Raw genomic sequence first — 23,982 nt, forward strand, 5'->3', positions numbered from 1 at the left:
AGAATAAGACATGGAGATCACCTTCCTCCCCACAAATACATCAGAAATACATCTACATGTGGAACAACTCCTACAAAACACCTACTGAATGCTGGCAGAAGACTTCAGACTTCTCAAAAGGCAAGAAACTCCCCATGTACCTGAGTAGGGCAAAAGAAAAAAGAAAAACCAGAGACAAAAGAATAGGGAAGGGACCTGCACCAGTGGGAGGGAGCTGTGAAGGAGGAAAGGTTTCCACACACTAGGAAGCCCCTTCGTGGGTAGAGACTGCAGGTGGCGGAGGGGGGAAGCTTTGGAGCTGAGGAGGAGAGCACAGCAACAGGGGTGCAGAGGACAAAGCAGAGAGATTCCCGCACAGAGGATCGGTGCAGACCAGCACTCACCAGCCCGAGAGGCTTGTCTGCTCACTTGCCGGGACAGGTGGGGGCTGGGAGCTGAGGCTCCGGCTTCAGTTGGATCCCAGGGAGAGGACTGGGGTTGGCTGCATGAACACAGCCTGAAGGGGGCTAGTGTGCTACGGCTAGCTGGGAGGGAGTCCAGGAAAACGTCTGGAATGGCTGAAGAGGCAAGAGACTTTTTCTTGCCTCTTTGTTTCCTGGTGCACAAGTAGAGGGGATTAAGAGCGCTGCTTAAAAGAACTCCAGAGACAGGTGTGGGCCACGGCTATCAACGCGGACCCCAGAGATGGGCATGAGACGCTAAGGCTGCTGCTGCAGCCACCAAGAAGCCTGTGTGCGAGCACAGGTCACTATCCACACCTCCCCTACCAGGAGCCTGTGCAGCCCGCCACAGCCAGGGCCCCATGATCCAAGAACAACTTCCCCAGGAGAACACACGGCATGCCTCAGGCTGGTGCAATGCCATGCTGGCCTCTGCCACTGCAGACTCACCCCAAACTCCGTACCACTGCCTCCCCCCCACCACCGGCCTCAGTGAGCCTGAGCCGCCAAAGCAGCTGCTCCTTTAACCTGTCCTGTCTGAGTGAAGAACAGACGCCCTCAGGTGACCTACACACAGAGGCAGGGCCAAATCCAAAGCTGAATCCAAGGAGCTGTGCAAACAAAGAAGAGAAAGGGAAATCTCTCCCAGCAGCCTCATTAAATCCAAGCAGCGGATTAAATCACCACACCCAACTTGATGTGCCCTGCATCTGAGGAATACCTGAATACACAACAAATCATCCCAAATTGAGGAGGTGGACTTTGGGAGCAATGATATATATATATATATATTTATTTTTCCCGTTTTCTCTTTTTGTGAGTATGTAGGGTCAACTGTATTTTGTGTATAACCTACACACATCTTCCTGTATACTTTAAATCATTTCTAGAAACACTATGCTTCTGTGTTTGATTTTCTCTGTATAGCTTTGCTTTTCCCATTTGTCCTGGATTCTGTCTGTCTGTTTATTTTTGTTTGTTTGTTTCTGTTTTTGGTATAGTTTTCAGTGCTTGTTATCGTTGGTGGATTTGTTTTTTGGTTTGGTTGTTCTTTCTTTCTTTTTAATTACTTAAAAAATGTAATAATTTTTGTTTTTATTTTAATAACATTTTTATTCTATCTTATATTATTTTATTTTATTTATTTTATTTTATCTGTTTCTTTTTTTCTTTCTTTTTTTCTCCCTTTTATTCTGAGCCATGTGGAGGACAGGCTCTTGGTGATCCATCCAGGTGTCAGGGCTGTGCCTCTGAGGTGGGAGAGCCAAGTTCAGGACATTGGTTCACCAGAGACCTCCCAGCTCCACGTAATATCAAACGGCGAAAATCTCCTGGAGATCTCCATCTCAACGCCAAGACCCAGCTCCACTCTACGAACAGCAACCTACAGTGCTGGACACCCTATGCCAAACAACTAGTAAGACAGGAACACAAACCCACCTACTAGCAGAAAGGCTGCCTAAAATCATAATAAGGTCACAGACAGGCCAAAACACACCACCAGACATGGACCTGCCCACCAGAAAGACAAGATCCAGCCTCATCCACCAGAACACAGGCACTAGTCCCCTCCACCAGGAAGCCTACACAACCCACTGAACCAACCTTAGCCACTGGGGGCAGACACCAAAAACAACGGGAACTACGAAACCTGCAGCCTGTGAAAAGGAGACCCCAAACACAGTAAGTTAAGCAAAATGAGAAGACAAAGAAACACACAGCAGATGAAGGAGCAAGGTAAAAACCCATCAGGCCTAACAAATGAAGAGGAAATAGGCAGTCTACCTGAAAAAGAATTCAGAATAATGATAGCAAAGATGATCCAAAATCTTGTAAGTAGAATGGAGAAAATATACAAAACATTTAACAAGGACTTAGAAGAACTAAACAGCAAACAAACATTCATTAACAACACAATAAATGAAATTAAAAATTCTCTGGAAGGGATAAATAGCAGAATAACTGAGGCAGAAGAATGGATAAGTGACCCGAAAGATAAAATAGTGCAAATAACTACTGCAGAGCAGAATAAAGAAAAAAGAAGGAAAAGAATTGAGGATAGTCTCAGAGACCTCTGGGACAATACTAAATGCACCAACATTCGAACTAGGGGTCCCAGAAGGAGAAGAGAAAAAGAAAGGGACTGAGAAATATTTGAAGAGATTATAGTTGAAAACTTTCCTAATGTGGGTCAGGAAATAGTTAATCAAGTCCAGGAAGCACAGAGAGTCCAATACAGGTTAAATCCAAGGAGAAACATGACAAGACACATATTAATCAAACTACCAAAAATTAAATACAAAGAAAAAATATTAAAAGCAGCAAGGGAAAAGCAACAAATAACATACAAAGGAATCCCCATAAGTTTAACAGCTGATCTTTCAGCAGAAACTCTGCAAGCCAGAAGTGGGTGGCAGGACATATTTAAAGTGATGAGAGGGAAAAACCTACAACCAAGATTACTCTATCCAGCAAGGATCTCATTCAGATTTGATGGAGAAATTAAAAACTATACAGACAAGCAAAAGCTAAGAGAATTCAGCACAACCAAACCAGCATTACAACAAATGCTAAATGAACTTCAATAGGCAGGAAACACAAGAGAAGGAAAAGACCTACAATAACAAACCTGAAACAACATACAGATCAATAATTATCTTAAATGTAAATGGATTAAATGTTCCAACCAAAAGACATAGACTGGCTGAATGGATACAAAAACAAGACCCATATATATGTTGTCTACAAGAGACCCACTTCAGACCTAGGGACACATACGGACTGAAAGTGAGGGGATGCAAAAAGATACACAGTGCAAATGGAAATCAAAAGAAAGCTGGAGTAGCAATTCCCATATGAGACAAAATAGACTTTAAAATTGGTCTCCCCTGGTGGTGCAGTGGTTCAGCGTCCACCTGCTGATGCAGGGGACACGGGTTCGTGCCCCGGTCTGGGAAGATCCCACATGCTGCGGAGTGGCTGGGCCCGTGAGCCATGGATGCTGAACCTGCACATCCAGAGCCTGTTCTCTGCAGTGGGAGAGGCCATAGCAGTGAGAGGCCCACGTACCGCAAAAAAATAATAAATAATAAATAAAATAAAAATAAAGACTATTACAAGAGACAAAGGAGGACACTACATAACGATCAAGGGATCAATCCAAAAGAGGAAGAAGACTCAAATCAATATTATTAGAAATGAAAAAGGGGAAGTAACAACTGTCACTGCAGAAATACAAAGGATCATGAGAGATTACTACAAGCAAGTATAGGCCAATAAAATGGGCAACCTGGAAGAAATCGACAAATTCTTAGAAAAGCACAAGCTTCTGAGACGGAACTAGGAAGAGATAGAAAATATCAACAGACCAATCACAAGCACTGAAATTGAAAATGTGACTAAAAATCTTCCAGCAAACAAAAGCCCAGGACCAGATGGCTTCACAGGTGAATTCTATCAAACATTTAGAGAAGAGCTAACACCTATCCTTCTCAAACTCTTCCAAAATATAGCAGAGGGAGGAACACTCCCAAAATCATACTACATGGCCACTGTCACTCTGATACCAAAACCAGAAAAAGATGTCACAAAGAAAGAAAACTATAGGCCAATATCACTGATGAACATAGATGCAAAAATCCTCAACAGAATACTACCAAACAGATTCCAACAGCACATTAAAAGGATCATACACCATAATCAAGAGGGGTTTATCCCAGGATGCAACGATTCTTCAATATATGCAAATCAATGAATGTGATATACCATATTAACAAATTGAAGGAGAAAAAACATATGATCATCTCAATAGATGCAGAGTAAGTTTTCAACAAAATTCAACTCCCATTTATGATAAAAACCCTCCAGAAAGTAGGCATAGAGGGAACTTACCTCAACATAATAAAGGCCATATATGACAAACCCACAGCCAACATCATCCTCAATGGTGAAAAACAAACTATTTCCACTAAGATCAGGAACAAGACAAGGTTGCCCACTCTCACCACTATTATTTAACATAGTTTTGGAAGTCTTAGCCACAGCAATCAGAGAAGAAAAAGAAATAAAAGGAATCCAAATCAGAAAAGAAGAAGTAAAGCTGTCACAGTTTGCAGATGACATGATACCCTAAATAGAGAATCCTAAAGATGCTACCAGAAAACTACTAGAGCTCATCAATGAATTTGGTAAAGTAGCAGGATACAAAATTAATTCAGAGAAATCTCTTGCATTCCTGTACACTAATGATGAAAAATCTGAAAGTGAAATTAAGAAAACACTCCCATTTACCATTGCAACACAAAGAATAAAATACCTAGAAATTAACCAACCTAAGGAGACAAAAGACCTGTATGCAGAAAACTATAAGACACTGATGAAAGAAATTAAAGATGATACATATAGATGGTGAGATATACCATGTCCTTGGATTGGAAAATCAATACTGTGAAAATTACTATACTACCCAAAGCAGTCTATAGATTCAATGCAATCCCTATCAAACTACCACTGGCATTTTTCACAGAACTAGAAAAAAAATTTCACCATTTGTATGGAAACACAAAAGACCCTGAATAGCCAAAGCAATCTTAAGAAAGAAAAACAGAGCTGGAGGAATCAGGCTCCCAGATTTCAGACTATATTACAAAGCTACAGTAATCAAGACAGTGTGGTACTGGCACCAAAACAGAAATATAGATCAATGGAGCAGGATAGAAAGCCCAGAGATAAATGCATATGCATATGTTCACCTTATCTTTGATAAAGGAGGCAAGAATATGCAATGGAGAAAAGCAGCCTCTTCAATAAGTGGTTCTGGGAAAACCAGACAGCTACATGTAAAAGAATGAAATTAGAACACTATCTAACACCACACACAAAAATAATCTCAAAATGGATTAAAGACCTAAATGTAAGGCCAGACACTATCAAACTCTTAGAGGAAAACCTAGGCAGAACACTCTATGAGAGAGTCCCACCTCCTAGAGAAATGAAAATAAAAATAAACAAATGGGACCGAATGAAACTTAAAAGCTTTTGCACAGAAATGGAAACCATAAGATGAAAAGACAACCCTCAGAATGTGAGAAAATATTTGCAAATGAAGCAACTGACAAAGGATTTATCTCCAAAGTATACAAGCAACTCATGCAGCTCAATATCAAAAAAACAAACAACCCAATCCAAAAATGGGCAGAAGACCTAAATAGACATTTCTCCAAAGAAGATATACAGATTGCCAACAAACACATGAAAGAATGTTCAACATCATTAATCATTAGAGAAATGCAAATCAAAACTACAATGTGATATTATCTCACACCAGTCAGAATGGCCATCATCAAAAAATCTACAAACAATAAATGTTGGAGAGGTTGGGGAGAAAAGGGAACCCTCATACACTGTTGGTGGGAGTGTAAATTGATACAGTTACTATTGAGAACAGTATGGAGGTTCCATAAAATACTAAAAATAGAACTACCATAGGACCCAGCAATCCCACTACTGGGCATATACCTTGAGAAAACCATAATTCAAAAAGAGTTATGTATCACAGTGTTCATTGCAGCTCTATTTACAATAACCAGGACAGGGAAGCAACCTAAGTGTCCATCAACAGATGAATGGATAAAAAAGATGTGGCACATATATACAATGGTATATTACTAGCCATAAAAATAAATGAAATTGAGCTATTTGTAGTGAGGTGGATGGAACTTGAGCCTGTCATACAGAGTGAAGTAAGTCAGAAAGAGGAAAACTGTATGCTAACACACATATATGGAATCTAAAAAAAAAAAAAAAAGGTCATGAAGAACCTAGGGGCAAGACGAGTATATAGATGCAGACCTACTAGACTTGAGGGCACGGGGATGGGGAAGGGTAAGCTGGGACAAAGTGAGAGAGTGGTAGTGTATATATGCACATATATACACTACCAGATGTAAGACAGATAGCTAGTGGGAAGCAGCCACATAGCACAGGGAGATCAGCTCGGTGCTTTGTGACCAGCTAGAAGGGTGGAACAGGGAGTTTGGGAGGGAGGGAGATGCAAGAGGGAAGTGATATGGGGCTATATGTATATGTATAAATGATTCACTTTGTTGTAAAGTAGAAACTAACACACCATTGCAAAGTAATTAGACTCCAATAAAAATGTTAAAAATAAATAAATAAACACATATATCTATTTAAAAAATTGGTCAACTGTGTGACTTTATAACAAGAAGAATCACTTAGAAACTTCAGGAATGAAGATTTGTGTTACCCACTAATGGCAAAGGGCTCATCAAACTAAGATTCTTGCTAGAGATAAGATCTGGAATGAATATTGGAGAATGAAGGTCATAAATTATAACTACTATGACCAGCTAGAATACTGACCATGATAACCTGAACCTATAGTTCTTCGCTTTGTCCTAGAGTGTACTGCCCATCCTCTCTACACAACCAATTTCTCCTTTAAAGAACATTATAAAAATTTAAATATTTCTTTCTCATCTTTTAGGCTGGACCACAATGGAAAAAAGAAGAAAGAATAAAAAGACTAAATATTAATTAAGATCCTAGACTTGGAGAGTAACAGTCCCTGGCTTGGTTGGAAAATATCTGTGTAGTTGTTGAGGATCTTCTTAGATACTCTTCAGAATTGTTTTCATCATAAAGGACAGAAAGCCAACTTGAAATAACATGAAAATGAGAGAGAGAGGTTAATTGATTACTTCTTGATTCCAGGAGATAAGAGAAGAATAAGAGTTTATTTCTTGTTTCACTCTGGATTCACAGCTATTTCCAGCCCTGGCTCACACTTTATAAAACTAAGAGCAAAGTGGAATGTATACTTTTCTTTGGGATCATTTTAATCATCCTTATGCCCCAGAAGATTATCTCTCAAGTTACTTCTAATGACAGAGAACTAAAATTCACCTAATAATATGTGTTTAGTTCCCAATTCAAGCAACTTTAACAAAACAAACTAGTCTGTCTCTGATTTCTCCTGTTAAATATAAATTGAAAACATATACTTGACAACTCATTGTACATAATCACCAGAATTTCCTGTTTCAAGTCTTAAACAGGGATTATAAATATCAACTAAGAGCAAAGTAATAACTAAAAAGAAAACATTGATGCAAAAGAATTTTTGAATTATGCCTGAATTTTTTGATAGCAAAGATAATACCTACATTCTCATAATTTTTATTTATATATACTTTGCAAACAATCTGTGTAGTTTCTGTTTTTTTAAACAGAATACTTTAAAAAGCCATTTTCATTTATAATTTCTAATCAGTACATGTTATATATGTTAAAAATTCCTTTCTTATTCAGTAGAATTAAAATATATTTAACTTTAGCATTGGCACTGTTTCTATAAAGAATCATGGGTAGATATAAGAGCATATGTTTAATAAAGATCATATTTTGTTACCTCAATAATATCATTTTCCATTCCTCATATTACATTAATTTAGGAAAGAATAGAGTAATTTATATGCTCTATTTAATTCGACATAAAAACCTACATTTATGACATGAATTATTTTATATTTAAAGTAATAGTCTGTGTTAACTGTGCCACAGTTTTACTGACAGTTTCCTTAGTTTAATAAAAGAATAGATTACTTAACTGCTTTTGGCTTTTGGCTTTTTAATTCCTTAGCTTTGCCCAGAAACAAGACTGCATCTTTGCCTTTTGTTGATATTGTGGCCTAAGCTCATTATCATGTGAATATCTGGTTATTGTTTTATAAATGTTCATTTTTCAGAAGCTCACTTTTTTTTCTTTCTTAGAACAGTAGACTTTACAGTAGCCACACTCATTATCATCATGTGGCAGTACTGCTCTTCCTCTGCTTTTGCTGCTTTAAAAATTAATGCACTGTTATTTTCTGAATACTGCATAAGCTGCTTATGAGTACATTATGCTATCAAGCAAGCACATGCAGAAAAGCTTCCTCAACTGTTATTCTTTCAATGAAAATACAGCTGGTTCTGCTTCAAAGGCACATCTTTTCACCTGCAAATGGACTTGCTCCTACACTTATTCCTCAATTCATTGTCTTTTATTTGTGTCTGGAAATCTTTAATTGCCTTTAATTAGAAAAAAGTAAATTCAGTGCTTTAATCTTGCAAACACATTCAATCATAATTCTGTCTGGGATGAATACCAAGTTCTATTCACTGTCTGATCTCTATAACAAAGATATATAATTTATTGTCCATTTATATAGACCACACCAATTAAGATACAATAGAAAAGTGAAGAGATAAGAGTCAAAATATTTGAAAAGAAAAATTTGCAATCTAAATTTAATTACTCAACTGAATTATTGGAAGATGAGTTATTTACAACATGCCAAAAATACTGACAAATAATAAAATTTGCTAATCAACAATAAAGACTTTTATATTTCCTACAACGTCTTTAGAATAATTTCTCAACTGCTTCAAATCCCTCCTCCATTCCTTAAAAAGCAAAATGCTATTTGAAATCTTACTTTTCTCATATTACCATAATTACACGTAAAAGAACAATACTATTTGGCATATAAAGTAATTTTCCAACTACTATATGAACACAATTTTTAGTTACTATATTACAAACTACAAATAACTATAGAAAATGCTTTGCAAAAGCAAGGTTCAATAGTCTTTCTTATGGCACTCTATAGCAAGCTCCAGTAGCTATGCCAGTAAACAAAAAGTCTGCATTTTGATAGCTGCAAGATGAATAAAATCACAAATTGCGTGGTCACAGGCAAAATATAATTAAAATTTTAATCCATCAAGTTGATAAAAAGAAAATTATTACAAAACCAGAAACACAATAAAAAATACAGATCTAAGGGACTCTCATCAGCATTGTACACTTTTATACTTACTTAGTCATACAAAATGATGCCATATATTTACTTAGAAAAAGGAGGTATCTATAAAAGTAAATTTGAAAATAGCATTTTTCTTAAAATTATTGAGGGATATCTGGGCTATAGAGAGGAAGCTGGTAAATTAATCCTCAGAAACAAAAATCTCACACAAACTTTTAAAATCATGTCATAGAGGCAACTCAAACAATGATAATTTTTCAGTGTTTGCACAGAACAACTTAACATTAATCATACATTGTAAAGGACACATCACCATTTAATAGCACATTAAGTCATTAAGTACTAAGAAACAAGTACTTTACTTTGGGTTTCTACAAAGATAATGCAACAAGTCGCTTATGAGATATAAATTAATTTCCCAGAAAAATACATTAAAAATGTTAACCAAGCAACAATTTAATATATGGAGAGCAACTTATACATGTAGGGGAGCAAAATTTGCCACCCCAAAATGTCTCTTTGGCATGCAGATTATTTTGAGCTTAAAACAATCAAGGCCCAAAAAGACTCAGGAAGAAACTTTGACCTCCTGTTTAAAAAATTTAGGTAGCTTGTTCTAAAAATAGAGCTATCACCAGAGATATATGCAAGAATAGGGGCTGGGTGTGGTGGGTGAAACTCATTAGTGCCTACAGATCACAGTGAACTCTGTGTTTAATTATCTCTGCAGGGCCCAGCAAACATTTGCTTACCAAAAGTTTGCTTTCCATCTGCATGTGAATTACCTTCTTTTCCTTTAAAATTCCAAACTACTACCCCCAAGTCCTCCTTTATTTTTAGCTGAAGATGGTATTTAAGGTGAGGGTTTCAGCCATTTTGGTGAGTTAATCAGGTTTTTCCTGGGTCTCTCCTATGTATACATGTTATTTAAACTTTTGTTTGATTTTTCTCCTATTAATTTGTCTCATATCAATTTAATTCTTAGACCAGCCAGAAGAACCTAGAAAGATAGAGGAAAGTTTCTTCCTCCCCAACAGAGGGAAATGTAGTTAAGTAAAAGGTATTATAAAGTATCTCAATCTTTAGTTTGTATTTAACCACCATTCCCCCACCTCCAAAAAAATCAACAAACATTTTTTTAAGTAGCTGCTATGTGTAAAGTGGCCTTGGGCATACAGAGATAAAATTAAAGGAAAACAACAAAAAGTATCACACAGAAGATAAGAAACAAACTCCAGAAAAATTACATAACAGCATATATCAATAAGTTTTCAAGTTAGTTAAAGATACTGCTTATTATTTCAAGAGAGATTACAAAACAATAAATAATATAAACAGTAGGTTAAACAAAGGGCATATAGAATTTTAATTACCTAAGAATTAGGGAGATTGTTTTATTGATTATTTTAACAAATAAGTATTAAGTACCTTCTATCATGAGGGATGATCATTAAGGATGCAAAAATTAGAGCTTCTGCCTGCAAAAATGTTTAAGTCCTAGTAGGTACAAATAAAAATATAAATACTTAAACAAGGTAGAAAGGAAGTGGTATGTGCAATCAGCAAAGTTAAATGTTAAAAGGACTTCCAGTTCTGAAAACATGGTAGAGTGGGTTGAGATGGACCCTTCTCTGATATAAGTACATAGAAACAGTAGGAAAAAACAAACAAACAAACAGACAAACATTCTATAAAGCTCTTAATATTAGATGTACACATATTTACATACACACATACATACATATACTTATAATAAAATAAAGGAAATAGAGAAAATGTTCAAATGCCAGAAACAAGGATAAAACTCAAAGCAAGACAGCTAGTTCCAGCTGATGTCCTAGTGGCCCTGGTTGCAGAAGTTGGGGTGGTCATATTAGTGCCTGTATTAGACGTCAAGAGCCTTGCATATTAGATTTTAAAGGCCCAGGTCTGTATAGTGCCACTGTGAGATATATGGATAAAATTGAGGTTCTCAAAGGACTGACCAAAACATACAAAAAATATTTCTGTGCTTGTTTGGAGAAATAACAAGGGATCTTTCTGCTTCCTCTAAGCTCTGGGTGTGGAAGAGAGATGTGTCTCCTGTGAGAAATACAAATCTTAATACCGTTAGACCCAGAACAAGGTATGAGGTCCAAATTGCGGGAATCCTAGGCCAAGAAATAAGTCCAAAATAATAGTCCAAAATCTATAAAATCCCCATTGTCAATAAATAAATAGAACACTGTTCTATAAGAATATTTCATAATTCAGACTGCTGGGACTCTCACAGAGGGAGAAAACAGAAACAAAAACAAACCTCTGTTGAAGCTGAATACATACACACAAACTCAGAACCATAAAGCACGGAGAGATCAAAAATAAGAAAGAAAAAGAAGAAAACATTATGACCTAGAATAAGTAAGCCAATACAACAAATGGGGAAGTTGGTACCATAAGAAGAAGGAAAAATTTTAAAAATCTGAAAGAATATATAAAATTGCTATTTAAAATAATAAAAGAGGAAAAAAGTAAGGAACAATAAAAACAGAATGAGTTTTTAAATGATTAAATAGACTTTTTACCCAGGACAAAAAAAAGGTCACTGAAATGATACATCTATGGGTGCAAGATAAACATAGTAATAAATAAATGAGAGAGGGAAAAAGAATTTGTGAATGCTAGTCAAAGGGAAGGTAGATCTGAGAAGTAATCCAGAGTAGGACAGAGATATGAAATATAAAAGTGATTTTAAGAGATATGGATGCTATAATGTGAAGATTGAACTTATATATAATAGGAATTCCAGAAGGAGAGATTAGAGAGGAGGATAGTCATTATCAAAAAAAATCAGAGATTGAAGTCCTTCTGAAACTTAAGAAAGACGAGAATCCACAGGATGAAGAATCACAGCAATTCTGAAGCCCACCCCCTTTTATTCTTTTTACCAATAAAAATAAATATTTGCATTAAATTAAAGTTGAAAAATATGTTAAAAAATTCTTAATGACAGGAAAAAAAATACACCAAAAAGAAATGACAATTAGACTAATGGATGAGTTCTCATCAGAAACACCTGAAACAATAATTCAAGTGTGAGTACGATGTAACAACAATATTGTCTTTTAAGCAGAGACAGAGGAATTTTCCCCTAATAGATATTTGCATTCAGGCAAAAGGAACAAGGAAACTTCACCAGGAGGAAGATGTAAAATATAAGAGGTAGTGGTTAGTAAAGAGAGCAAACATAAAGTTAGATCTAAGTAATTATTGGTGATTAAAAAGTTAAAAATAATAATTATTATCCTGTTGAAAACAAGAGAGAAAGTAATACACACAACAACAAGAACAACAGGAAAAAGTAATCAGATATAAAGAGTTAAAAATCTTTATATTGTTTAGGATAAATAAAAGTATTGATACACTTTAGTTTTCACTAGGTCAAATATACCAGATAACATTTGATGGAAGAAAAAATAAAACAAACAAAAAAGCAAAAAAGAAAATAGAGAAAGAAATGAAAAGTAAAACTAAAATTTGAAAGAAAAAAGAAAAAAAGACAATCCAATTTTTTTTGGAAAGAAGGTTAGGGTAGAGATTAGCAAGGAAAAACCACCACAGATAAAAAATACAAAATAAAATTGTGGAAATACATTTAGATTTTTTTCACAGTAAATAATATACGATTAAATTTGCTTGCCCCAAAACAAAGATTCTTAGGCTGTATCAAAATCATAAAATATAACATTAAAGTCTAGATGAAAGTAAAAGGGTAGGAACAAAAATGTCAATCAGAATACTAAACAAAAGAAAGGTCATTACCAACATTAATTTAAGACAAAAAAAGATTTTCTGAAGAAAAATAATAGCACTTTATAAAGGCCAGGATTTAATAGAAAAGGGGGAATAATTATTAGAAATATATACAAATTTAGAAATGCTATGCAGCAAAAACATAACCTCAAAATATACACAGTAAAAAATGACAGAATTACAAAAATTGACAGCTTCATGGAATTAGTGAGAATATTTCAATTATTCTTTCTCACAAAATGACAGCTCATACATTCATATTAAGTACAAAATAGATTTGAACACCACAATTAATATAAGCAGCACTGCATCCCAATATTAGAGGATACCTATCCCTTGTAAGTACAGAGAGAATGTTAACAAAATTGACCATATATATAGTAAGCAATAGAGAAGAGCTTAATATCAAAAAGTAACATTATTCTAAAAACATTTTCTGAACAGAAAACAATAGGTTAAAAATCAATTTGAAATATATATATATATATGTGTGTGTGTATATATATATATATATATATATATATATATATACATAGTTGACCCTTGAACAACATGGGTTTGAACCATGCAGGTCCACTTTTAGAAAGATTTTTTTTCCCGTAAATACAGACAGTACCACACAATTCAAGGTTGGCTGAATCCATAGATGCAGAGCCATTAATACAAAGGTCAACTATGGGACTTGAACATCCATGGATTTTGGTACCTTCAGAGGGTCCTGGAACCAATCCCTGGCAGATACTGAGGGATAACTGTATATAACTCAAGAAAGCTCTAAAATAATATAATAGAGCCAATAATGTAGTGAAGAAAACTGATCCGTTAAATGAATACATTAGTAAAAAAAAATGTTTGTAAAGCAAATAGCAAAGAATTCAACTCAAATAATTATAAAAGAAAGAGACAAGTTAAAGAATTACAATGAAGGAAATCAGAGACAACACTAGAATTATGGAAAAGGAAATAATAAAATCTAGTAACAAAAGCTAATTCTTTAAGATGTCTAAAAAATTTAAACAAATCTCGAGTGATGAAAAAAGAGATAGAGTAAAATTAAATAACATCAATTAAAAATAGAAATTACAGTTATAATTTTAAAATATTAAAAGAATTTTATGCATAACTATTTATGAATATATTCTATATTTTCCATTCAACTTTATCACTGAATATGTTACCCAAATTGGCTGAAAATATAGATCTATTAACTGATGGAAAAAAAAGGTAGTTAAAAGTCTACTCACCTAAAAAGCTTCAGACAGGGGTTTTGCTAGGGAGTTTTATAAACATTCCAGAAAGTCATATTTCCAAATTTATATAACCTATCCTGGAGCATATAAAAAAGATATTTCTCCAATTCATTATAGAAATCTTATATGACTCTGAAACTAAAACTGAACAAAGATGGAAAGAGAATGGAAAGTTGGTGCCAATTTCATGCATGAAGAAAGATGTTAAAAAAATCTTAAATTATTAGTAAACTAATTTCAGCTGTGTATTAAAAAATATCAAGACAAAGTAGGATATATATCAGTATATATCAGTAATGCAAGGATAGTTTAACATTTGAAAATCTATAAATATAATTTGCCAAAATAACAAAAATATCCTTCCAACAGATACAGAAAAACTTCAATAAAATTCAACATACTTTATTATTTTAAAAAAGAAAAACAAACTCTTAGCAAACTAAGAACAAAGGGGAATTTCCTTAGTCCAACAAGTATGTACCAAAATCCTAGAGCTGTATTATACATAATGGCAAAATGATTGAAGTGTTTTCTTAAAAGTCAGTAATTTATATCCAATACTTGAAAAACACAACATAACAAGATATGAAAGATAAAATACAAAGGTTAAAAAAAATTTAATTATGCCTATTAGAAAATCAAGAGAAATTACAAATTATTATTACTCTAATAAAATGCAGTCAGGTTGCTTAGTACAAGATTAATAATTAAAATTCATTACCATGTTTATATAGCAGCAAGAACCAATTACAAAATATAATTTTATATTAGCAAAAAATATGCAATAATAGCAAATAAATTATGTATCACTTCTGTTTAGCTCAAAAATACTCAATAACTTTATAAAGAAAATAATAAAAATTTATTGAATTTACCAGCCATATGATAATTTCAAAAGATAAAATTGATATGAATTTTCACATATACAGACATAAATTCTCCACGAAGTAATCTACAAATCCCATGGAATTCAAATTTGACTACCAGTGGCCTTTTTCATGACTATTTAAAGTTAATTTTAAAATTCACATGAGCAGATAGAGGACCAAGAGTAGTTGAGACAAGTTTTAAAAACAACAAATAAGGGTGAGGATTTGTCCTACCATTTTAAAGACTATAAAAATAAAGTATAAAAGTATAAAAGCTATAGTAACTAAACAAGTAAGGTATTTCCAAAGCAAGAAGCAAATTGGATAATGGAATAAAGTAACAGAGAATTATTATCAGTATAAATAAAGAAATGAAACAATGCAATGAAAGAAAAACAACTCAGTAGATTTCATTCATCTTCATCCCAGGATGTTAAACAAATTGGTTCAAGAAAATATAGATCTATTAACAGATGAAAAAAAAAAATGAAAGAAAAGAATAGTAGTTTAGTCTACTCACACACAGAAAAAGAAAAAGAAAAATGGCAGCAATAGAATTGTCAAAGAGAGAAATCAAAAGATCAAAAAATATATTAGATGATTAATCTTAGTAAGTAATAAAATGAAAACTAAAATAAGAATGAATACAATTTCATGTGTATGAGATTGGCAAAAATTTTAAGTCTAAAAAGTAACAAAGAATATGGAGAAATCGACAACATTTTACATCGTTTCTCTGACTGTAAAATAGTGAGTGCATGCACTTTAGACAGTAATTTACCAGCATTTAGTAAAGCTGAAAATGCACCTTTCTATTGTACAGCAATAGAATATCTGGTATTTGCCAAAAATGAGAGAAAAAGAATGAAACTGGGGTAATATTTTCAGGAAACAATGGATAAGAATTTTCAAGAACATATTTTAAAAAATGAATCTACAACAACAGGAAGCCCAGTAAACCCCAAATAGAATAAATGAAGTCAAACCTATACTTAGACTCATCTTAGTGAAACTGCAGAAATCCAAAGACACATAAAATCTTAAAAGGAGGTTAAAAAAAATTGATTATTTTTAAAGAAATAACATTTAGATTGAGTTCCTAGGAATAAAAATAATAGACAAAATGCAAAGGAGTGATATTTTCATATATTGAAAGAACACACAATGAAATAAAAACAAAACCTTCCAAATTCAAATTCTATAGCCAGAGATAACATATTTCAGAAATAATGGTATATCAATATCACTTTTTAAAAAAAGAAACTGAGAAATTGCCACAAGCAGGCATATATTCTAGGAAATTCTAAAAAATGATGTCTACCAGGCACAAAAGAAAATGATTTTAGATAGAAGGTCTGGGACATAAAACAGAATTAGGAATAGAGGAAATAGTAAATACGTATACCATTATATACGAATTTTTAGTGAATAAACCACAATAATAACATTAGGATTTTTAAAAATATAGAGAGAATTAAGAAATACCAGAATTTATTTTGGACATTGTATCTCTAAATTATGAGCAGAGTTTCCTCAGTCAGTCATAATAGCCATAGTGCTATTATACTGCCAATTCCATGAACTCAGATCTTATGACTTAATTATTTTTGCATCTGCCAGTACCTAATATTGTCTTTGGCCCCAGGGAAGCAGTATAGTGAAGGGATTCTGTGGTCGGTTTCTTGGAATGGAGTCCTGGCTCTACCTCTTACCAAATGTAGCACCTTGAGAAATTTCTTTAACCCATCTGTGCTGTATTTTCCTGATCTGTAAAATATGAAGCTCCTATAGGACTACTATGAGGATGAAATGAGATGTGCGTGGCACAAGATGCCTATAATACCTCTGTTATATAAGAAAATAGGAATTTATAAGTAAATTAGTTATAATTTTTATATGATTTACCTAGCACATGTATTATTTGGCCTCATATATTTAATAATATCTATTTATAAAATATCTTAATTATGTTAGAAGTTTTAAAAATTCTATTATTTTTCAATTTTGAAATAATTTATCTCTAGAATAATACATGTAATATTAGCCAGTCTCACACTATCTATTTTTAAAACATTATTTCTGAAGAAATATAAGGCCCAAACCAATTTATTTCCCTTTACAGTCAGCAATATTTCAGAATATTCAGTTTTTCTTAGTATACTGCCTTAAAAGTGAGAAGGGTATTCCATCTCAGTTCTCTACACATTTCAAGATCATGATACAGTAATTAACGTAGTGTCCATTTAATGTGAAAATTCTCTATCTACGAGGCGTTTCCAGTCACAGTGTCAGCTCATTTGATTCTTACCTGAGCAAAGACTATTGTAAGAAAGGCTTTTTGTGAAAGCCATTAATCACTGTCATTTACTACATAATTTAAAAGGCAAAACTTTTAGTGGAAGACAAATATTAAACAGTGATATTGAAATCATCATTCAAAAATGGCACTGGTTTTGCCATGTATAGTTACTGACTGACCATACAAAAATTACATAAATAAATGAGATTTAGTAACAAGTGAACACTGAACACATACAACGCCTCTATTCATTGTGAAACTTTATTAGCAATCTAAATTAGCTTACTAACAGCTTGCATACTAAAAGAAAAACACTGTGATACTCAGTTTATTTGCTATTTGTACTTTGTTTTTTACCATCAATACTGAAATATCTTCTTAAAATAATTCTAGTTGCTTTATTCCCTCCTCACATTTTGGATCATATCTGGGAAAATGTCTACATAGAACTCCATGTAAGGAAGACAGTGTCGGTGATAGACCATCTATCATCATTAGTATGAGTTGAGGCTTCTGGTACTTTCTAACTCCGACGCATTAAGTGAGAAAAAAAAATCCTTGAGAAAATTCTCGCATTAGTTAATATCCTAATTAATTAACTAATTAATATCTTTTCTATTTCGTTTTTTCTCTGTCTTTACAAAATCTCACATATTATTATTACTTACATAATATTACTATATTATTCTATAGTATATACATGAAAATCTAAACACTGCAGTGCATTATCCTTAAAAAGAGTAAACAAAAGTATGCCCTCGCTATTTTAATTTTGGTATATTTTGTTTGATCATGATTACTGTATTTGCAAAGTTTACCCCGGATAACTCATGTCCATGCAACACTCTACTTTATAAACTGCTCTAACACTTTTTATGGATCTCACAAGCATCCTGTGAGAAGGGTAGATCTTGTGCCTGCTTATATTTTCAAGAGGAAGTGAAACAGGAAAGAGAACTCTATACGGGAACATAATGCACAACACAGAATCCTCAGAACAATTTAGTATAAGAAGAGGGCTGAGACTTTACAATTATATTACTTTCTCTGTCTTATTCTTTCTTGGCTCTTATATATATGAATGGAACTAAATCAAAGGAAAGATATGCAATGTTTATAGAACAGAATACTTTAGATTTTTAGAGTGTCTATTCTCAAAAATTGATCATTAGATATAATTCAATTTCAATAAAAATCTTAGCTGATGCTTTATTTTATTTTTCCTGTCATCAGTGATGATAGAAATCAGAACAGTGGTTGCGTATGGGGGGTGTGGGTAAGGACTGACTAGAACTATCTGAGAAGATGGAAATGTTCTATATTTTGATTGGCATATGTGGTTACATGGATATATACACTTGTCAAAATTCTAAGAATTGTTTATTTAAGAATTGGATGTGGATTGATCCCCAATATGGTTATTCTTTATTTATGTGGTTTAGCACATCCCATCTGATCAAACTTCAATCTGGTAAGTCAGTCCTTCTGTTTAAACACATAAATAATATAACAACCCACACTATTTACTCATGCTGCATCCTATAAGTGAAGGAAGATATATATAAAAGAAATCAAATATCATAAACCTTCTCCTAAGAAATAATGTAGTCAGAAATACTGTTTTTTAATTTGCATTATCCATCAGTTAGGTGAGTTAAATCTTTCATAAGATTCTTTTGATTGCATTTTTTGTTGTAATAGTTGTTTGGTTTTGTTTGTGTATTTTGATTTCCTCTTTTATGAATTGCCTGCTCATATTTTTTGCCCATTTTACTATTGGATTTCCAGATTATTTTATTTATAGTAGGGCTTTATTTTTCTACATGTAAATTTTTAATTGGTTACATATTTTAAATATTTTTCACTTTGCTTTCATCTCCTTTGTTTTGCAGAAACATCTTTTCCCTTATGGAGTGTGCCTTATGTATCATATTTATAAAACAGGTATATACTCTATTATTATCAATTACTTCTACTTATTTTCTGACTTGTATTGTAACTTCTTTGTTTATCTGTCAGTTATTTAGAAGAGGTTTTATTATTAATATTATTATTATGATTATTATTTTAATTTCCAAAAGAATGGGAACAGGTGGCAAAAGGAAGGAACATGTAAGAAGAGAGGGTAGCGGGTGGGGAAGGGGAAGTTAACTTTTTGGCTTCCAATTGATTTCTAATTTACTACACTTTGTTCAAAGTTGTGGTTGCAGGATATTGATTCTTTAAAATTGAGGGGACTTGGTTTGTGACGTAGTACGGAGGTAATTTTTTGTAAATACTCCATGCATCCTTGAAAAGATTGGGTAGGAAATCCTGTACCTAGAGCATAGTCTAAAACAGGGAAGCTTCCTGTTATTTTCCTTTGCTGTTGACTGGACTTCCCTCTAGTCCACCATTTTACTAAGTTAAAATTTTAATAGAGAATTTTGAGGTTATCACATTACTGCCACTAAGAGTCAAAAGAATTGAAAGATTTTATAAAGATAAAAATAAATAATTAAACAGATGTTAATATTAAACATACTGATTATACACAAGCACCTTGCCTTAAGAATAACAATAAAAGTATTTTTGCTTTACCAAATTAATAAAATCTAAAAGAGCTTTGAAAAATCATAAGTACAAAAAAGGTATTTCTTCAGAGGTAAACAGGGCTGCACTGATTTTTTTTTCCTTAAAAATTCTGTGCAGTCCTTTGTTATTCATATTCTGTGCATCATATGTATTAGGGAAAAGTTATTTTCTTAATATCACACATAACTGCTTTTTTTCTTCATCTGAATTCACAAGAATGTATCAAAGGGAATTCATTGCTTACCAATTTGCTTTCTGTACTGATCAACAGGAAGTTTTATAGTGGAGGCATCTTTTCTTCCCATCTTTGATCTCCAAAGTGCCTGCTGCAAAGAAAGAAAATAATTATGATGAAGTCCTAAAAAATCAAAAGAACTATCTACAAACTTCAGAAATAATTTATTTCACAAAATCCATTTTTAAAGCAACAGGTAAAAATGCATTTGACTTATTCCCATTAGATATTGGTAAAGAATATAAAATTCGAGAGATCTTCAAGATGGCAGAGGAGTAAGACGTGGAGATCACCTTCCTCCCGACAAATACATCAGAAATACATCTACATGTGGAACAACTCCTACAGAACACCTACTGAATGCTGGCAGAAGATCTCAGACTTACCAAAGGCAAGAAACTTCCCACGTACCTGAGTAGGGCAAAAGAAAAAAGTAAAAACAGAGACAAAAGGATAGGGATGGGACCTGCACCAGTGGGAGGGAGCTGTGAAGGAGGAAAGGTTTCCACACACTAGGAAGGCCCTTCGTGGGTGGAGACTGCGGGTGGCAGAGGGGGGAAGCTTCGGAGCCATGGAGGACAGCACAGCAACATGGGTGCAGAGGACAAAGCAGAGAGATTCCCACACAGAGGATCATTGCCGACCAGCACTCACCAGCCCCAGAGACTTGTCTGCTCACCCACAGGGGCAGGTGGCGGCTGGGAGCTGATGCTTGGGCTTCAGAGGTCAGATCCCAGGGAGAGGACTGGGGTTGGCTGCATGAACACAGCCTGAAAGGGGCTAATGCACCACAGCTAGCCAGGAGGTAGTCCAGGAAAAAGTCTGGAACTGCCTAAGAGGCAAGAGACCAATGTTTTGGCGTGAGCAAGGAGAGGGGAATCAGAGCACAGCCTAAATGAGATCCAGAGATGGGCACAAGCCGTGGCTATCAGCACAGTCACCAGAGTCGGGCATGAGATGCTAAGGCTGCTGCTACAGCCACCAAGAAGTCTGTGTGCAAGCAGAGGTCACTATCCACCCCTCCCCTTCTGGTAGCCTGTGCAGCCTGCCACTGCCAGGGTCCCATGATCCAGGGACAACTTCCCTGGGAGAACACAGAGTGAAGCTCAGGCTGTTGCAATGTCACATTGGCCTCTGCCCCACATTACATACCCCTCCCTCTCCCTGGCCTGAATGAGCCAGAGCCCCCAAATAAGCTGCTACTTTAACCCCATCCTGTCTAAGGGAACAACAGATGCCCTCAGGCGACCTACACACAGAGGCAGGGCCAAATCCAAAGCTGAAGCCAGGAGCTGTGTGAACAAAGAAGAGAAAGGGAAATTTCTCCCAACAGCCTCAGGAGCAGCTGATTAAAACTCCACAATCAACTTGATGTACCCTGCATCTCTGGAATAACTGAATAGAGAACAAATCATCCCAAAATTGAGGTGGTAAACTTTGGGAGCCACTGTAGACTTGGGATTTGATTTCTGCATCTAATTTGTTTCTGATTTTATGTTTATCTTAGTTTAGTATTTAGAGTTTATTGTCATTGGTAGATTTCTTTATTGATTTGGTTGCTCGCTTCCTATTTCTTTATATATATATATATTTTTTTCCCCTTTTTCTCTTTTTGTCAGTGTGTATGTGTATGCTTCTTTGTGTGATTTTGTCTGTATAGCTTGGCTTTTAACATTGTCCTAGGGTTCTGCCTGTCTGGATCTTTTTGATTGTTTTCTTTGGTTTTTGTATAATGTTTAGTGCTTATTATCATTGGTGGATTTGTTTTTGGGTTTGGTTGCTCTCTTCTTTCTTTCTTTCTTTTTATTACTTTTAATTTTTATTTTACTTTTAATAATTTTTAAAATTTATTTTATTTTATGCAGTTTTCTTTATTTTTTACTCCCTTTTCTTCAGAGCTCTGTGGCTGACAAGGTCTTGGTGCTCCGGCTGGGTGTCAGGCCTGTGTCTCTGAAGTGGGAGTGCTGAGATCAGGACATTGGTCCACCAGAGACCTCCCAGCTCCACATAAAATCAAATGGCAAAAGCTCTCCCCGAGATCTCTGTCTCAATGCTAAGACCCAGCTCCACTCAACAAACAGCAAGCTGGACATGCTATGCCAAACAATCAGCAAGACAGGAACAAAATCACACCCATTAGCAGAGAGGTTTAGTAAAATCATAATAAGGTCAAAGACACCTCTTAACACACCACTGGACATGGTACTGCACACCAGAAAGACAAGATCCAGCCTCAACCACCAAACACAGGCACCAGTCCCCTCCACCAGGAAGCCTACACAACCCACTGAACCAACTTTAGCCACTGCAGGGAGACACTAAAAACAGTGGAAACAACGAATGTGCACCTGCGAAAAGGAGACCCCAAACACAGTAAGTGAAGCAAAATGAGAAGACAGAGAAACACACAACAGAAGAAGGAGCAAGGTAAAAACCCACCAGAGCAAACAAATGAAGAGGAAACAGGCAGTCTACCTGAAAAAGAATTCAGAGTAATGATAGTAAAGAGGATCCAAAATTTTGGAAATAGAATGGAGAAAATACAAGAAACGTTTAACAAGTACCTAGAAGAACTAAAGAGCAAACAAATAATGATGAACACCACAATGAATGAAATCAAAAATTCTCTAGAAGGAATCAATAGCAGAATAACTGAGGCAGAAGAACGGATAACTGACCTGAAAGATAAAATAGTGGAAATAACTACCGCAGAGCAGAATAAAGAAAAAAGAATGAAAAGAATTGAGGTCAATCTCAGAGACCTCTGGGACAACATTAAACGCACCAACATTTGAATTATAGAGATCTCAGAAGAAGAAGAGAAAAAGAAAGGGACTGAGAAAATATTTGAAAAGATTATAGTTGAAAACTTTCCTAATATGGGAAAGGAAATAGTCAATAAGGTGCACTTCACACAGAGAGTCCCATACAGGATAAATCAAAGGAGAAAAGGGCCAAGACAAATATTAATCAAACTATCAAAAATTAAATACAAAGAAAAAATATTAAAACCAGCAAGGAAAAACAACAAATAGCATAAAAGGGAATCCACATAAGGTTAACAGCTGATATTTCAGCAGAAACTCTGCAAAGCAGAAGGGTGTGGCAGGACATATTTAAAGTGATGAGAGGGAAAAACCTACAACCAAGATTACTCTATCCAGCAAGGATCTCATTCAGATTTTAGGGGGAAATTGAAATATTTACAGAAAAGCAAAAACAAAGAGAATTCAGCATCACCAAACCAGGTTAACAACAAATGCTAAAGGAGCTTCTCTAGGCAGGAAACATAAGAGAAGGAAAAGACCTACAATAACAAACCCAAAACAATTAAGAAAATGGTAATGGGAACATACATATCGATAATTACCTTAAAAGTAAATGGATTAAATGCTCCAAACATAAGACATAGACTGGCTGAATGGATACAAAAACAAATACGCATATATATGCTGTCTACAAGAGACCCACTTCACACCTAGGGACACATACAAACTGAAAGTGAGGGGATGGAAAAAGATATTCCATGCAAATGGAAATCAAAAGAATCTAGAGTAGCAATTCTCATATCAAACAAAATAGACTTTAAAATAAGGGCTATTACAAGATAAAAAGAAGGACACTACATAATGATCAAGGGATCAATCCAAGAAGATATAACAATTGTAAATATTTATGCACCCAACATAGAA

At 34.5% G+C, this 23,982-nt stretch overlaps 1 protein-coding gene across 2 annotated transcripts in view; it reads right to left on the reverse strand.

Annotated features, from left to right (window-relative positions):
• Positions 1–23,982, reverse strand: part of TRIQK (triple QxxK/R motif containing) — a 92,869-nt gene that overhangs the window by 19,741 nt on the left and 49,146 nt on the right. For both annotated transcript variants that reach the window (XM_082858527.1, XM_082858526.1), the window contains one exon: positions 20,300–20,381. In XM_082858527.1, coding sequence (XP_082714653.1) covers positions 20,300–20,360 — 61 coding nt within the window. In that variant the 5' untranslated portion in view covers positions 20,361–20,381. The remainder of the gene's footprint in view (positions 1–20,299; positions 20,382–23,982) is intronic.

This window comes from Leucopleurus acutus, assembly GCF_964270905.1.
Source record: "Leucopleurus acutus genome assembly, chromosome: 17".
Lineage (NCBI taxonomy): Eukaryota > Metazoa > Chordata > Mammalia > Artiodactyla > Delphinidae > Leucopleurus > Leucopleurus acutus.